This window comes from Esox lucius, chromosome 22, assembly GCF_011004845.1.
Source record: "Esox lucius isolate fEsoLuc1 chromosome 22, fEsoLuc1.pri, whole genome shotgun sequence".
In the NCBI taxonomy this organism is placed as follows: Eukaryota; Metazoa; Chordata; class Actinopteri; order Esociformes; family Esocidae; genus Esox; species Esox lucius.
In genome coordinates this window covers 15,925,288-15,942,838 of record NC_047590.1, presented here as the reverse complement: position 1 = coordinate 15,942,838, position 17,551 = coordinate 15,925,288, and the positions used below count along the sequence as shown (strand labels likewise).

Here is a 17,551-nt window from a genome sequence, read left to right as displayed (position 1 = left end):
CTAAAATAGAGCTTTTTGGTCCAAACGCCACTCGCCGTGTTTGGAGGAAGAAGAAGGATGAGTACAACCCCATGAACACCATCCTAACTGTGAAGCATGGAGGTGGAAACATCATTCCTTGGGGATGCTTTTCTGCAAAGGGGACAGGACGACTGCACCGTATTGAGGGGAGGATGGATGGGGCCATGTATCGCGAGATCTTGGCCAACAACCTCCTTCCCTCAATAAGAGCATTGAAGATGGGTCGTTGCTGGGTCTTCCAGCATGACAATGACCCAAAACACACAGCCAGGGCAACTAAGGAGTGGCTCCGTAAGAAGCATCTCAAGGTCCTGGAGTGGCCTAGCCAGTCTCCAGACCTGAACCCAACAGAAAATCTTTGGAGGGAGCTGAAAGTCCGTATTGCCCAGCGACAGCCCCGAAACCTGAAGGATCTGGAGAACGTCTGTATGGGGGAGTGGGCCAAAATCCCTGCTGCAGTGTGTGCAAACCTGGTCAAGAACTACAGGAAATGTATGATCTCTGTAATTGCAAACAAACATTTCTGTACCAAATATTAAGTTCTGTTTTTCTGATGTATCAAATACTTGTCATGCAATACAATGGAAATTAATTATTTAAAAATCATACAATGTGATTTTCTGGATTTTTGTTTTAGATTCCCCCACTCACAGTTGACGAGTACCTATGATAAAAATTACAGACTTCTACATGCTTGGAAGTGGGAAAACCTGCAAAATCGGCAGTGTATCAAATACTTGTTCTCCCCACTGTATATATATATATATATATATGTACACCACCGTTCAAAAGTTTGTGAACACTTGTTTTCAAAAGAAAATACATTTTTTGTCCTTTAAATAACATCAAATTGATCAGAAATATAGCATAGACATTGTTCATGTTGTAAATTACTATTATTATTGAAACTGTTGTGCTAATTAAAGAAGCAATAGAACTGGCCTTCTTTACACTAGTGGAATATCAGGAGTATCTAGAGTGTCTAGTTTGAGAAACAGACACCTCACAGGTCCTCAACTAGCAGCTTCATTAGATAGTACCCGCATAACACCAGTCTCAACATCAACAGATTTATTGTCTCTGTAATCAGCACAGCAGTTTCATAATTGTAAAATAGTTTTCTTATGCTCAATTAGCCTTTTGAAATGAAATACTTGGATTAGCAAACACAGAGTAAGACAGAATAGAAGGCCTTTGGATCATCGTGAACCAAATTTCAAAACAATTTGCATTGCAATGGGGAATGCATTGCAAGGTGAAAGCTGTTGTTCTGTCAATGCACTTAACCTCAACTGCTCCAGGTGTTGCTGTAAATAAGAATGTGTTTGTGGTCAACTTACCTGGTAAAATAAAGATAAAAATATAACCATAACATACTTTTAATCACAGTATTTCCCCAAAACACTTGGCAAAAATTGTTGCTGAAAGGTCTACATACCGAGGGAAGGCATACATTATCCTGTTTTTATTACTCACTAAAAAAACTATTGAGAAAGACAAGCATGGACTTGTATGCCCTCCTGCCCCCAATTCATACCAGAAGAAAAACCCAGGCACACGACGAATAAAGACCTATACTGACTACAATGTTTCTGTTTGCCAAGGCTATACTCTCCCTGTTTGTAGAGATGTGATTTATTTTAGAATGCCTGCCAAGTGTAGTGATTAGATGGCCAAGCCCACGGATAATTGTAAATGAGCATGCATAGCTAAGCTATACATCGTTTTAAGTTAATGTTAGAGTCGGTAGGCGGTCAGGTACTACAAAGTGTTCGAAATCGTCTTCGAGGCTTTCATCGTGATAGAGGCCTATTTCTGTGTTTCCTAGCATGGTCGATTTATATCAGAGCTATAAAAGGACAGGTCACATTGTGACGACGACACGGGTGGGAGGGCTTCTATCGTTGACTGATGCATTTGTTTTAAATATTCAATATGGCTGACGGAGGAGTAATGAGTCAACATGAAAGTTCAGGGCCAGGTAATCATTACTACATTTTACATATTCATTTGAAGAAGATCTTTTATTGCGCTTGTTATCGGGACAAATGAACGAAAAGGCTGGCAGCAGAGGTTAGCTAGCGTTAGCTATAATGTGCGGGTAGAAGGAAACTATACAGGATGGTTGTTGTCGTTCCGAGGAGAGGACATTCCCTCCTTTGTGTGGACCACGGTGCGCGTTCCATATTCATAGCCGAAAGTCAAAGCGTTTTAGCATATTATGTCTTTTATTTGCAATCCATTTTTTTTGTATCTGAGACGTTTTTGTTGTTCATGTGAATAAACATTAAGGAAAAATGGCATACTAAACTAGCTAGCATTGGCACTAGCTTAGTTTTTACTTTGTGCTAATGCTAACTAGCTGCTAACACCAATCGTTGAATATTCATGTCTCACAAGAGGTATGCATATAATTAATTAAATAAAAGTAGCTAACAAGAACTTGCTATTACAGGTATATAAATTTCATCAGTGTGTTATTTACAATACAGTTCAGAGTTGGACTTGACAGTGCGTATTTAGAATGAGATTACTGTTTTCATAACTTAACGCTTTGGGATTAACATTACTTCCTCAACCCATTCTTTACAGTTAAGATTTTTGAATCTGTATTTGCACTTGTGTGCCAACGAGTAAGAATGAAAACATTAAAATTGTTGTCATTAAGGAGACGCTGTTCACGACTTTCTGCATTCCCAGCCAGTTAAGACAACCACATCAGGGGCAAGGAAGTTTCTTTTAGGGGAGTCTGGGGTGTGCCCGCCCTGAATATTTTTTGAGACAGCTATGTTTTTTTAACAGTTAAAAATAAAACCATCTTCATGTGGTGTCTGCCGCTGCACAAGGTTAAAGTTGAATTGTCTTTGATCACAGACTAGTTATCTGGAAACAATTTAGAAAGAAACACAGGTAGGTCGTTTGGCAGTGAAAGTAGGCATTGAAATGTCATAGTTTGACATTTAGCTGTGTAGAAAGCTACAGATATTGTTTCAGGACAATAACTACTGAGATGACTTGGCCTTTCGTATACATTCATCAGAGTCACACTGCTGCTCTCATTTAATCAAGCCTCACTGATTGGGGTTCTGAATGGTTATTCACAAATCTCTATGTAGCATACGTAACAGGGGTTGGGGAAAAATCGATTCAGTAGTGTTGCAATTTCTATCCATTTGACATTGTTTTGATACAGTGACACCAAGAAGGAATGTTATATTAACGCCAAATGAGGGTAGATTTTGCCATTGGCAGGTAGGCCATGTTTCCAGCCACACTGGTGGGTGGTCACACAGGGCCGTATACAGTGAAAATGTTTCTCTGGCTTTTTTGTAAATAAACATACTTTAAAGTATATTATTAGTACATGCAAGTTGTGATTCATATCACAAGAATATCTGCCTACCATTGATGTTTTCAAAGTATTTCTGATGTTTAATTGCTGTAATATTTAAACCACGGGCATCAATGGCATCAACAATGTGCACAATATACTGTAGCCTATCGTTGTTAGTACTAGAGTGGAATGTTGAACGATAAATCCCCTGTGCAAGATACTATAGTTAATAACAGTAGTCAGATTTAAGTTAGTGAATGGCAGCGGAAGAAATTATCCCACAGACAAAAGTGCTGTTATTTTCGTTAACATGATAACCTCCTTTCGAGGCAACTAAAATGCCTGATGTATGATATTATGGTTTAACATCATGGCACTCTGCAACAGATTTAGACCTTGGTACCAGTTTGTGATCGTCTTACCTGTGATCGCTAACTCACCTAAAGCTGTGTTTAGTTGACCACCCATGGCTAGTCTTAAGCGATTTGTATTACTGAATCGCCAGACAGCAGCACTGGGCCAATCAGAAAACGGGAGAAGTAATCGGTAGTGAATGTCAGTTAGAGCGATAAGAAAAGGGTATTTCTTGCGCATGCACAAAACTGAACAGCGTTTCCTGCTGAGAAGTCAGCGTAAAGGTCCAAATTGCTTTCGCGTCTGAGCGCAAACCAGGCACCTATATGTGCATAAGATTCTGCTCTCAACATTTGTTTGGAAATTGAACACCACTTCACCCAAATTAAAGTTAATAATGAATCGCAATACTTAGTTTATTGCAAAACACGAAGAATAAATAAATCACAATATTATCTTATCAGGATAATATCGTATTGTTTGTATTGTTCCCATTTATAATATGCAACCCAATAACCTTTTGAATTAAAAAATTGTAGCCTGAACTACATATCAGTCATCTTTTTTGGGGAGGTCCAGACATTGGAAAGCCAGTTAAAAAAGCATTCTTGCAACATTTTGTATCCCACCCAATTTGGAATATACAAGTTTGAATTACCTTCTAAAATCATCTGTCAAACATCTCCTGGGGCTTTTATTGCTCAATCTAATTTAATAATTAAATATTTTTTTCCACAGGCCTAACAGAGACATGATCAGACTTTGCTCTTTTGCCCTTTAATAAACTTCAGGAGCTAAAACTGGATAGCTATGTGTCACCAACAAAAATGTTATTTATACAAATTGCCTAATGTAATTTAATTAGAACAGCATTTCTGTTTCAATGTTTTAAACAGTGAGTCCTTAATGATAATAAAAACGCAAACAACAGAGTAGGCTAATACATACAAGTTATGATGATAATGATAAGCTGACTGACTTCTTGTTTAATATAAAGCCCAGTCCTGTTATTATCTTGAAGTAGAAAGCATTTGGTTAGGAAAACAACATCCATTAATGATCATGTAATATGCCTTGTCTTTTAATGTTTTCTAGTAGGTAAGTATTCTAAAAGCAAATCTGAAAGTAATCAGATTACATTACTGAGTTTTGGTAATCCAGAAGATATATTACTCTTTACAATTTTTGATAGTAAACTAATAAATTACATTTAGAAACTACTGGATTTAATAAATATTTGGGGCTTAAATGATAATTGATTAGTCTGCAGATTTCCAGGGAACAAATCATCAACTATCAAATACCAATAAAAGAACACTGATGCTTTCTATGCAGGTGTTTTATTGTAAAAAATAAATAAATGTTAATCCTGTACAACGTTCTATTCAAGATTTTCATGGCAATAATCCATCTGTAAGAGTAATGCTTTTAGGTACAGTATTTGGTGCTGCTTGGCTATAAACAAATTTCCCATCCACAAGTAGACCACCTGTTTGGTGGCTCCAACGTTATTTTAATGTGGAGCTCAACCAAGCATTCAAGATGAACAATTTCTCACTTCCAAACACAACTCATGCCAGGAAGCCAAACTAAAACGATCGACCTGGTTTTACATTAACGCGTTGTTCTGAGCCGCCATCGACCTATGTCGTCATGGCGTCAGTGTGTGCTTCTCAGTGTGCATGCATCAAAGTCATGCTGGCATAATGTTCAGAGGAACTGAGTTGTGTACGTCTTTTCCCACGTACATAGCGTCCTTGGCCCTTTTCACATTTTGTTGCGTTACAAAATGAACATTATCTACAGCTTCGGAAAAGAAATTGAGACCACTGCCCCTTTTTCTTTCCTTTCCAAAAAAGTCGAAAAGGAAGGTTTTGAGTGAGGAACAGAAGGGTTCAAATTAAGAGACCACTGCAAATTGAACGCGTCTGTTCCTCACTCAAAACTTTCCTTTTCAACTTTTTTGGAAAGGAAAGAAAAAGGTGCAGTGGTCTCTTAATTTTTTACGGAGCTGTATAATTTTTTCCCAGCGGCAGCCTGTATTTTACTGCAACCTGTTGTTTTTTTCGTCTGCAACTCCCCAGTCAAGCATAGCCTTACAATGCAGGCGTCTTCATGTATGAAAATAAGGGGGCAGTTACTTATTGAAGGGTGGTGTTGGATTTGTGCCCAGAAATGTTTTCATCGAACTTGTTTTTATTTTATTACGTTAGTGCCATGTTTTTCACGTATTTTTGGAGTAACTAATATGGTTGATCCATCCTTGGTCATTCTATTTGCATTTTTAAAACGACCAGTGGCCACATTAATATCCCTGAGCATCCATCCTGTGCTACATGTTAGTTCAGAATTACAACTGTCTTTGGTGTCTGGGTGGTTAAATACATCATGAACAGCATAATTATTACGTGACCATGCTTAAAGAGATTTAATGTGTGCTTCGTTAGTTGCCTAGCACTTCCCTATATGAGGATTTTTAAAAGTATTTATATTTGAATCTATGCTTGAAATTCAAGCCTTATCTGAGGGACTTTACAGATGTTTGTATCAGGGCAGAGCAAGATGTCTACAAATGATGTCAATCCCAATATTTCTTTTTTTTTTTTTCAGGCCCAGTAAAGACTATCACGTTGTAGTGTGGCAAAAACACAACCTGAAACAGTGTTTTCATGTGATTTTTCAATCACCTCATAAGTCACTCGTGTTGGCTATCTGTGCAATGAGGGCATCCAAACAGTGCAGTGTACGGACAGACTTTTATGAATGTAATGACATGTTACTGGGGAAAGAATTGTCTGGACCTGCAATTGTTGGGAATATTATGAGGTGTTTTTCAGCACCAGTTAGACAGAATATTCTGAATGTTTTGCATGTTGTTTTGCATATTTTTGGATGTCTGTTATTTGAATATGCTGAATTATATCTGCTGCCTCAGTCTTTCTCCCCTTGCTCACTGTCTCTCCTCCCGCGCTCTTCCTCTCCCTTATCTACTTTGCATTATGCATTGGGGCTTTCAATAACATGAAAGCATAATGAATTGCTAATCTGAAATTCTATTAATTGAAGGATTTACATAATGCATTGTGTGCCAGTTAGGTTTATGGAGCCCCAGCAGCAGTGAAATGCAAGGCTCTTATCAACAACTTTCCGGTGCAGCTCAAACGACGTTTTCAATGTAGGGAGTCATATGCAAATTCACTGTCATCTATGCTTTGTTTAGGAGATTTACCATTTAGGAGAAGGCCATGATAATGTATTGGGTAAGACTGTATCCACTCATGCCTTTGTCATTTGGAAGCAAAGTTTACTATCAGTTTTATTTGGAGATGATAAAGTCGGGCCTTGTGCCTAGAGCTTGGAAGTCACTCAGCCTCCTCCTCCCGCCTTGCATTATCAGTGTTGCATTTGGCTGATAATTGGTGTGGGTATGTAACGTGGGTGTGTTTGTGTGTCGTGTGCATCAGTGTGTGTATACGTCTGCGTGCGTGGGAGCGCGGATGCACGAGAGTGAACTTATTTGGCACATGCTACGTGCTCCTTAAAAGCTATCCAATTAATATGCAAATGAGCCGATAAATATTTATGGAGATTTTTTTTTTCTTTTTTTTTCATTTCGAATTATGCAGAAAGCTTTCGGAGCCCTGTGTGAAATGAATTGCTCGCAGGAACTTCAAAGCGGGCGCCAGGGCCAAACGAGAAACGGGGCCCGAATTTGCATACGGCTCTAATCAGCTGAATACTGATTAGGCTGCTTCGTTACTGCCGCTACGCTACCAGCTGCACTCTTTGTTTCTGTTCCATTCCAGGGAGGGGGGGGTGGGGGTGAGTGAGACAGTTTGCCACACTCTTCTTGATTGTGGAAGTGAGTGCGCTGTCGTTCCGAGCAGCTAGTTCTTTGAGTTCAACAACCATATCTTTAGTTGTCTTGAATCCTGTTGGCTGTTTTTGTTGCGGTTCCCAGCGCCCAGCTGGTCAGAGTGAGCTTTTCAGGCTCGTATGGCATGACCGTGATGCTGTGGACTGTGGACTGGACTCTGCCATAGAGGGTGAGAGCAGTGGGGGAGACCTGTGCCAGCCTCCACACCAACATACAGTTTCATGGAGACTGTGTTTTGGGCTTGTATTCCATGTCCTGTGCTAGACTGCTAGTGTTTTGGGGAATTTGACACTTGTTGATTGCTTGAAGGTGTATTCTGTTGGCTTTTAAAGACAGAATGCTGTTGCCTCTTAAGAAGATGGATTTTTCCCAGCTGTCTGGTAAGCCTTGTTTTGTTCTCATTTACAGACTCGGTAATCAACCTGTCAATATCCAGTAAGAGCACCATGGAGAACGGCGAAGTTGTCAAAGGTGAGTTTTCGCTCATATAGTACATGCCACATTAACATGGTGAACGTATGTAGCTTCTAGATTACAATGTCAATTTGCATTCTATTAAAGTTTGTTTGAAATAAATGAGTATTGAAGCCAACTCTTCAGCCAGGTCATCATCAACTCGGGACTGTTGTAACCGCGGTAACAGTAATATTGTTGACGAGGGCTTGAGTCTTTGTGAAATGAGTCACCGTTCTGACTGACTGCCCCTTCCCTCTAGGAGTCTTGACCAATGGAGTGGACGCTCAGAAGCAGACAGTCATGTCTCTTAGCAACGCACAGTCGCAAGCTCTCCTGCAACAGGTAACACATCGGCAGCCTTCATTCTGTGGAGGGGTGGGGGGCCCCGTTTCCAACGGTAACATTCTGTTTTCTGGGAACCTTAATGTCCCGAGGAGATTAAGTACATTCCATTATGTCGCTCACATGCATGTCGTTACCGAGCTTCTCATAGTCCACGAGGCAACAGTCACTTTGTCCTGGCCGACAGGACAGGAACGTCGTGTTCTGGCAGGCCGGCTTAAATAGACAGATAAAGCAGTGTCCCCTGCTCAAGAGGTCCGTTCGTTGCGTCCGGCGTTGCCACAGTGACCCCTCAACACCCTCGCCATGGTTAAATGAAAGGACAGTAGCCTTTCACAAGGCATTCCTTATCTCCCGGACCCCCCTGTATGCTAATTAGGACGCTCGACTGGCACTTATAAACAGACGGAGGGGAATATGCTCATCACGCTCTCTCTGGCCCTCATTCACTCCGGTTTAAACCACACTATCTCCATTCAGTGGGGTTTCAAGTCAACTCTGAATCAGTCATTTTGCAATTGCACATGCCATCTCATCCCTTGCCCTTTTGCTTACACTTCGGCTTACGCTCCCTCTTTCTCTGTCTCTTACCCGAACCCCCCAGCTGAGCCTGTCCCCGGCGCAGCAGCAGTTGTTCTTCCAGCAGGCCCAGGCCCAGCTCCTGGCGGCGGCTGTCCAGCAGCACAGCGCCAGCCAGGCGGCGAACAACAGCAGCACCACGGGGGCCGCCATCTCTGCCTCCGCAGCCACCCCCGCCAACGCCCAGCTCCCGCTGTCCCAGCCCATACACATCACCCCGGTAACACGTCTACTGATGCGACACACACACACACACACACCACACACTAACATGCATACTAACGGCCCCCTTTCTCTCAGCTCCAACAGCAGGGACTTCAGCAGTTTGTGCTGGTCCAGCCGGGCCACTCCATGGCCACCCAGCTCCAACCGACCCAGTTCTTCATCTCCCAGACTGCACAGGGACAGCCCAGTATGTTGTACAGTCCTTGTAAGCTATACGCCAGCGCTGAAGTCGTTTTCTCGTCTTTTGGTGCCTTTCGCTAAACGTTGCCTCGTTTTGACAGGTCTCATGCAAGCCCAAAATCTTCTCACTCAAGTACCTCAGAGCCAAGCCAATCTGCTACAGACGCCGACCCTCACCATCGCCCCTCAGGTCAGGGAAATACAGATGCGCACGCACGCACGCACACACACATACACACACACATACACACACACATACACACACACATACACACAGAGACAGACATATTTATAAACATTAAACATTCTGCTGGCAGAGAGATGCACAATGGAGTTCAGGTATTTTGCCTGTAATTTAGGTGCAAAATTGATTGTCAAATTTCAATGTTTCTTCACATCCATACATTAATAAAACAACATCTGTCTAGGCTGCCTCAAGTAAACTTGGCTCAACCTTCGAGACAGCCTCATTAATTAGTCACTACCATTGTTGTAAAACTCGATTGGTTAACAGGCTTGTGTTGAAGGCGACGCAATTTTAAAAAATCAAGACACTCTGGCTTACATGTGGATATTTTAAGCTGTTTGCCATCAGCGTTAGTTTTCTAAACTTATGGCACAAAATGATGGCTACACACGCAGCCAGTGATTTCTGGTCTACACAACTGCATTACGGGTAGGGCTATAGCCTGTTTCTGGACAGACCGCTCAATGGGATCATTCCCTTCTTCATTATTTAGTCTTTTTTTTTTTCTCCCCCTGTCATTCTGTTATCCCACACAGCCTTCCACCCCCACACGGGCCATAGCCTCCACCCCTGGGCAGTTCTTCCCCCACTCCCAGACCCCGCCCCTTAAGGGTGGGGGCACGCCCAGCCTGGAGGATGTCAACGAGCTGGAGGAGCTGGAGGTGTTCGCCAAGGCCTTCAAACAGAGGAGGATCCGATTGGGCTTCACACAGGTACGGCCGAGTGACTGTATTACACTCCTTACGGAGGGCATGCGTTTGTGTGTGATCAATGGTTTAATCCAAAACCCTTTTCAGCTCCTCCCATGAAGGAAATAACCAATTAATTTACTGTATATGTATATTGACAATATGTGACTTTTTGACTCTGTACGTCTCCGCCCCTCTCAGGGTGACGTGGGATTGGCCATGGGGAAGCTATATGGTAATGACTTCAGCCAGACCACCATCTCCCGCTTCGAAGCCCTCAACCTGAGCTTCAAGAACATGTGCAAGCTGAAGCCGCTGCTGGAGAAGTGGCTCAACGACGCAGGTCGGTCTTTGCAGGGGCAGTGTGTGTTTGTGCGTGTCAAAATATCAACATTAAAAATTTTCATTGTGTATCTAAGGGCTTCCTCGCCCTCCATGCTCACTGATCCACTCTTCTTGTCCACCGACCTCCAGAGCACATGAGCTCCGAGTCCAGCCCCAGCCTCAGTCCCCTGGGCTCTGGCCACGGCTCGCCGGGAGTGTCCTTGGACCTTGTCAACCGGCGGCGCAAGAAGAGAACCAGCATTGACACTAACATCCGTATGGCCCTGGAGAGGAGTTTCATGCAGGTAAGACCTGGTTAACGGAACAAAGAAGATTTCTACAAGATACGTTTCAGCCATTTTGAAGAGTTTGAATCAGATGAGGAACATAGGATTTTCCACAGCAACATTAGAAGTAGTCGGGTTGTCTACAGACCACTTTAAATGAGCTTCTTAAAAACATGTGAGGTTATGTGTCCCCCTTTTAATGGATAGAAAATTATTTCGAATAAATAGCCTCCCCTTTCTGTACTGATGGGGAGTTGGGGTTTCTTTGTCCCCTTGCAGCAGAACCAGAAGCCGTCGTCGGACGAGATCTCCCTGATAGCTGACCAGCTGAACATGGAGAAGGAGGTGATCCGGGTGTGGTTCTGTAACCGGCGGCAGAAGGAGAAGAGGATCAATCCCCCCAGCAGCTCAGCTCTCCACAGGTCCATGTTCTCCGCCACCACCACAGCCTGCATGGTGAACAGCCTGCCTCAGACCACTGTGACAGTCAGTCCCTCTCTGCCCGTCACCACCCTCAGTCTCACAGGTCAGTCAGCCTGTCTCTCTGCCTGCCGGCCTATGTCTGTCTCTCTGCCTGCCGGCCTCTGTCTGTCTCTCTGCCTGCCGGCCTCTGTCTGTCTCTCTGCCTGCCGGCCTCTGTCTGTCTCTCTGCCTGCCGGCCTCTGTCTGTCTCTCTGCCTGCCGGCCTCTGTCTGTCTCTCTGCCTGCCGGCCTCTGTCTTCCTATATTATACCGTTGATGTGTGATATGCCTTATTATCTGTTTAGGCACGTCTCTGGCCTCGGGCACCAGCAACACGGCATCAGTCATCTCCAGCGCCCCCGCTGCCACCTCAGTGTCACTCACGCCCTCCTCCTCCGCGGCGACCACCGTCTCCCAGCCGTCCGTTGCCGTGACGCAGGCTGGGCCGATGCTCTACAGCAACGGAGGGGGCCTGGCTGCCATGGCAGCGGCAGCGGCCGGAATCACCCCGGGTCTCATGCCCTCATCACAGTTCAACACCGGGTGAGGCGCACGCACACGCACACGCTGAGTACTGTGTCTGTTCAGTCGTTATGTCACGTTACTGACAGGTTACTTCCGCAGGGGCACCTTACTTAATCTAACCACTGGAGGTCTCGGAGGAGCATTGGCCACCATCCAAGGTGTGTTGAGCGGCAAGTACACCCTGCTTCTGTACCCCTACACATACTGTAGCAGCTTCCATCGAAAAAAAACTCATTAGGCCTTTTCACACTGCATTGCTCTAAGCCCCAGGCTAAGTCTGTTAGCCTAGCCTGTGTTCACACGAGTTTGTTAACCCTGGGCTAAGGTTTAACCCTGGGATTAGGATTCACACTTGTATTCCTAAACCACGGGCTAACGGACAAATACGGCACAATACCATTTTACATTCCATGATAAGTTACAAATGTTACGTTCTCTCTGGCATGCAAATAATGTTACAGTACATCACTGACACGTGATCAGTGTTCCGCTACCATGATTTAATTAACGACTTCATGACATCGTTTGATCAAGATGCCCACCCTATTGGTATTTGCTTTGGCATCTTTTTTAAAACTATGCAAAGAAAGAAAAACATTAGTCCACCTTCATTCTTTCAACATATTTGCTAGATTTATGTCAAAAGCAAGCTGCAATAACTACTTTAGATTTAGCAGGTATAATGAAACGACAAAAGTTTGCAGAGTGAAAGGACCGAAAAAGAAATACATTGTAGCTGTTGGTAACGGCGCATGTCAAGAGCGTATGTAAATTAAGTGAAAGTGCAGGTTTTGTGATTGGACAATAAATATTCTATGGTTTTGTTCTTGACCCTGTTACATACTGGTTATTTTGGCACCGTGTTTCTGGGGCTAGCCCTGAAAAGTCAGGGCTAACACAGCTCCAGAGCAGGGCCAGCTAGCCCTAGGCTAAGGGTGGCGCAAGCCTGCTTCAAAATATGCAAGTGTGAACATTTGAGGCTGAGTTTGACCGTCTTAAATGCCCAAAGTCCTTTAAAAACAGATTACTTTCTTGCTTATTTAAATGTATTATAAATCTATTTCAATTTGGTTACCACCGTTGTGGCATCGGGGATAAATGATCCCTAATCCTTTTGTTCTGGAAATTACCATGGAGAAAAGTCTGAATACTCAAATTGAACCTTTATTAATACAGCAATTGCAAGAAACAGCGGTTAGGCTTGATCCAACACACTGGTTGTTGAATGATGTCTGGACCCTGGCTAAATAGCAGAACAAAAGGACAAACAGATTAACTGCTTAACTGTCTCCTCTGTCCTTCTGACCAGTTCATCACTTCCTTAGTTGCCCCAATCCACAAGAATCCCTTTCATGTACTGCAAGCCATAAACAAAGGCCTGTTTACTATCCCTTTCATGTATAAAATGTCCTGTTCCACCCTTTTGATGGCCTAACCTTCCCTCCTCCATGCTCCCTCTAACCGCAGCCCTGGCCTCCAGCGGCTCCTTCCCCATCACCACCCTGGACGGGAACGGGAACCTGCTTTTCACCAACACCAGCGCAGCCGGTTCCGCCTCTGGCCTTGTGAACACACCCCTTTTCCTGAATCCCCAGAGCCTGTCCCTACTGGCCAGTAACCCCGTCAACTTCGTCCCTGCTGGGGTCTCATCCAGCCCACTTAACCTGCACGTCAGCGCTGGCAGCAACGCCATCACCACGGCAACCACGTCTGTCAACAGCATCGCAACCGCCTCCAAGGCCCAGTGAATGAACGCTCGGGTCACAACCCCTTCCCCTTTCTTCCGTTCCTTTTGGTAGTTATTTAATCTTTTTATTTGTTTTGCTGCCACCAAAAAGTTGTTGTCTGGAAAAAAAAAAAATTCCTCCCTGTTCTGTGAACCAGAAGTCTAATTCAAGACTGATTGAGGGTTTGCAGTAGTAGGATTTTCTGTTCCTCAGAACTGCTTCTGACACCAAGTGGGTTTTTTTTGTTTTTTTGAATGAGTATTGAATGAAAACAGACACTTTCTAGAGAGATGTCTTGATGATCTTTTGTGTGTTAATTTCCCTGTGAGTTTTATTTGAGGGTCTGTTGTACAGGCCTCAACCGTTGATGTCAGATTTGTGACTAAAGGAAAGATTTCTCTCTGCTGGTTTTCACGTTACCTAAACGGCTCCTGTCACAGGTCAGTTGGATGCTCCCTGATATTTGCCGTTTGTACATTTTCTGGTATTTTTAGATTTTCAAAACTTTGGAAAGATTTTGTTACATGTCTGTTTTTCAACATGGTTACAATGCTTTAAAAGGACTAACTATCGGTCAGAAAGCCTAGAAAGGCTGGCTGTGGAAGAGCTTTACTGCAGTCTCTGGGAAGAGTTTAAAACCGCAGACTTCAGAGGACTTTAAATGTCCTTTATCCAACCAAAAAACTATTTGTTTACTAGACTAGCTCTATATTATCATCTCACTAATATAACGTAGCATAGGTATTTATCTTAATGGACCTCTCTCCTGACGGAGAGATTAATGCAATATTTCGAAGGGACTTTCCAAAGACTAACAAAGATATCTATATCCGATATTCTCCTCCCTTTGGCTGAGGTCTTAGACGACTGAGGCGGGCTACCAAAAAGAGAGGATGGAGAATGGAAAGGGCGAGTTGTCAGTGATGTGGAGGGGTTGCTGTCGGATCTCTGTTTTAGATCACATACCGCTCAGGACAGCCATTTCCAAGTGAGTCACTGCATTTGACAAGTTTAGGTGGAGACCGGACCATCTGAGCCTCTACCTTCTCATATGACCAAAAAGAAACGCTTCCACTGCCCCCACGTACTGCAACCAGTACTAACTCACCATTATCCAATGAAATACCTCAGCAGCAAGACAAAATATAGTCAAGCGAAACTGAAAAACACACTGTTTAAATTCCAAGAATGTAGAAATGTTTACCTGCCTTCTGTAGCTTCGCTGTAGCTGTAAGTTTCAAACAAAGACTTCAGCCAAGAATGATATTTTGATCATGAGCTGACGTTGATTGGTTCCACATAGCACTGTAACGGCAGTGGCCAGTACTACTATTACTATGTTTATGATGTCAGATATTCACTGAAATAGTATATGATTTTTTTTTGTGCTCCTACACACCAAAGCATTTGCATTCAAGCATTCTGAAGGTGGTTTGATGGGTTGATGTAGTCTTTTGGGAGGGGGGGGGGGGTGTTTTGCAAAGCCTTATAGGAAACGTAGTCGTCTCTGGTTATTTGAGACATTGTTGTGGGTTTTCTCTACTATCTTGAATTTTCTGAAATATGTATTCAAGGGACATATGGGAAGACTTAACATTTTTGGCTCTATATCCACACAAGTAATATATACATAAAATATTGTGTTTTTATATCTGAACTAAGGTCAGCTGAATGTAGTGCCAATTCTAACATCCTCTCATGGATAGACATGTTTAATAGTGTGACCCAAGACCAAAGTAAACCTGAGGTTGTTGACTCATTCCTTTCATTTTCTTATGTCGATTTGCAGTTTTAATTGTAATTAAGAACTGAGTCTGAAGCTGTCTCGCATATTAATGTGACAGTTTTTGTGGGGGGTTTTCCCCCTTTTGCTGTTTTGTTGTTGTTGTTTTTTTACTCACAATCTGTGCTTTTCTGTTTTGAGCTATTACTTGTTTATATCACCAAGAAAATAATTTTTTTATGTCCTTAATGGAACAGATATCTTCAGACTACTACTGCCACTCTATGTTAATGCAGGTTATAAAACAACCTGTTTGAAAAGCTTTATTGAAATCCTAACTGTTCCAGTCTTAGCAATGCACAGGTCTTCTAGTGTTGGTTACACCTGAGGCTGTTCACTTATTTTACACCAGGAGGCAGCCTTTCAAAAGAAACCAAAGACTAGTTATAGCATATGGTCATAACTCTACAGCACACGCACACATTTTATCATCTAGATCAGCAGGGCTGCTTTGTTGGCCCTTTAGCTGAATCTTCTGCCTTGATTAAAATGAAACTGCAGGTTATAGGCTGTTATAGTATTTTTGAAAAATGCAACGCCTGGGCTCCAGTATGGCGCAGCTCTTAAACGACTACCGCACAGTTCAGCTGCGCCATTGTGACTAGAGTTCTAATCCTGGTCTCAGAGGCGAGGTGTGATTTGGCTGAGCGTCATCCTGAGTTTTGTGGGAGGAATGTCAGACATAAGTGTTTTATCGTGCTCTACTAACTGCTTGTCTGGGTTTAAGTGCTTGCAAGTTGAATTGTCGTTGTTGGTGGTGAAGAATAAGCTCTTCCCTGGGCATATACATTCTGGCAAATACTTCCTGGTTGAGCAAGGAGTGCGATAAAAGTAAATCTTCGACTGTCCCATCCTGGCTGGAGTTGATTGATCCTGGCCTTAATCGTAAATTGGGTTTAGGTGAAAGGAGAACACATTCAAATGCTTATTGCCTGTTGTTAGATTGAATGCTGGCCTTGTCATATACAAATCTTTTTGTTTGTTCATCAAGTAGTCAGAATAGGTATGTTTCCCATAGCCTGTTGTAAAACTCCTGTTAAATGTTCACTCTACAGAAATACCAAAGATTACTCTGGAAAGGATTCAATCTGATCGCAGGGATGGGGTGCTTCTGAACTGGCACACTGACGACAGACAGAGCTAGAACCAATTGGTTTCAGGCTGTGGTCCTCTATTCTGATTGGAAGTTTTCTCATGTCCTACAATGTGCAGGTTGCATGGGGAAAGCATTGGAAATCACAGACACACATACCAGCCTGGCAGCACAAACTTAAATTAACTGCCTAGTGTAAATACATTTGAGTATGTAAAGTTAACGTTGTTAACTCATACTCAAATGTGGTTGACTCAGTCGATTGTACATGGCGAAGCATACGTTTTGGAAAAAAAACACCTCAGTCAACCATCCATGTGCAATAGAACCGTAAATCGGAGCGGGACTTCTGCAAACACATTGCCTTTGGCAGCCGCAATGACTACATAACCCGTGACCAGATTGAATTCCTGGCTGTTACAGTCTTTCCCTTTTTACATCCATCCTACAGTTTATACAGACTGTGGTTCACCAACGCACAACACAGCACAGGCATCCAAAAAATAGATCCCAACTACAGAAAAAATTTACAGACGACTGAAGTTAATATCCCATAATGCGTATCTTTTATTATACATTGCAGTTTGGCTGTGTTTCAGATTGAGAGGTTAAGACCCTTTTCTGTGCACCGCTACAAATCTGTTCCCGTTCAGTGAAGTGGAAGCCATCAGAGTAACACTATGGTACTGTATGTTGGTGACAACGCAAAGGCAGGTCGCAACTTGGCAAGCGAAGACGCCGAACACACCCACTCAGCAGTACACCAGCACACTACTGTTATATCAACAGCAATCGCTCCGTGTTGTCATCACAAGGAAGAAGACGTGTAGCGAGCCCATAGTCGATTAACTAGCTCCTAACTTGCGTTGACCTGATTTTGTCTGCTGTAATTCTGGGATTTCAGTTGTTTGTTTTTTTTTACTTAAATGTATGACAAATCTTTTACTGTAACTTTGTTATAAAAAAACATTAAAAGTCATAATATTGATGCCAATGTGTCTCCTTGGCAGATGCACATCTTTTGGGATAAGGGACAAATGAAATGT

The 17,551-nt window shown here is 42.9% G+C and overlaps 1 protein-coding gene across 2 annotated transcripts; it reads left to right on the top strand.

Moving 5' to 3' along the window:
- The first annotated feature begins 1,917 nt into the window (after positions 1–1,917).
- LOC105019697 (POU domain, class 2, transcription factor 1) lies at positions 1,918–17,493 on the top strand. 2 transcript variants are annotated; one of them, XM_020042518.3, is made up of 14 exons: positions 6,454–6,474; positions 7,671–7,755; positions 7,995–8,057; positions 8,302–8,384; positions 8,989–9,183; positions 9,264–9,375; positions 9,470–9,558; positions 10,152–10,328; positions 10,506–10,647; positions 10,779–10,933; positions 11,195–11,441; positions 11,683–11,920; positions 12,002–12,060; positions 13,370–17,493. In XM_020042518.3, exons 1-14 carry the CDS (start codon positions 6,469–6,471, stop codon positions 13,648–13,650), a joined length of 1,932 nt encoding a protein of 643 aa, XP_019898077.2. In that variant the 5' UTR covers positions 6,454–6,468; the 3' UTR covers positions 13,651–17,493. The 2 variants fall into 2 exon arrangements, with proteins under 2 accessions (XP_010884361.2, XP_019898077.2); XM_010886059.5 differs by lacking the exons at positions 6,454–6,474; positions 7,671–7,755 and adding an exon at positions 1,918–2,002 and having other exon boundaries at positions 9,264–9,393; positions 12,002–12,072.
- The last annotated feature ends 58 nt before the right edge of the window (positions 17,494–17,551 follow it).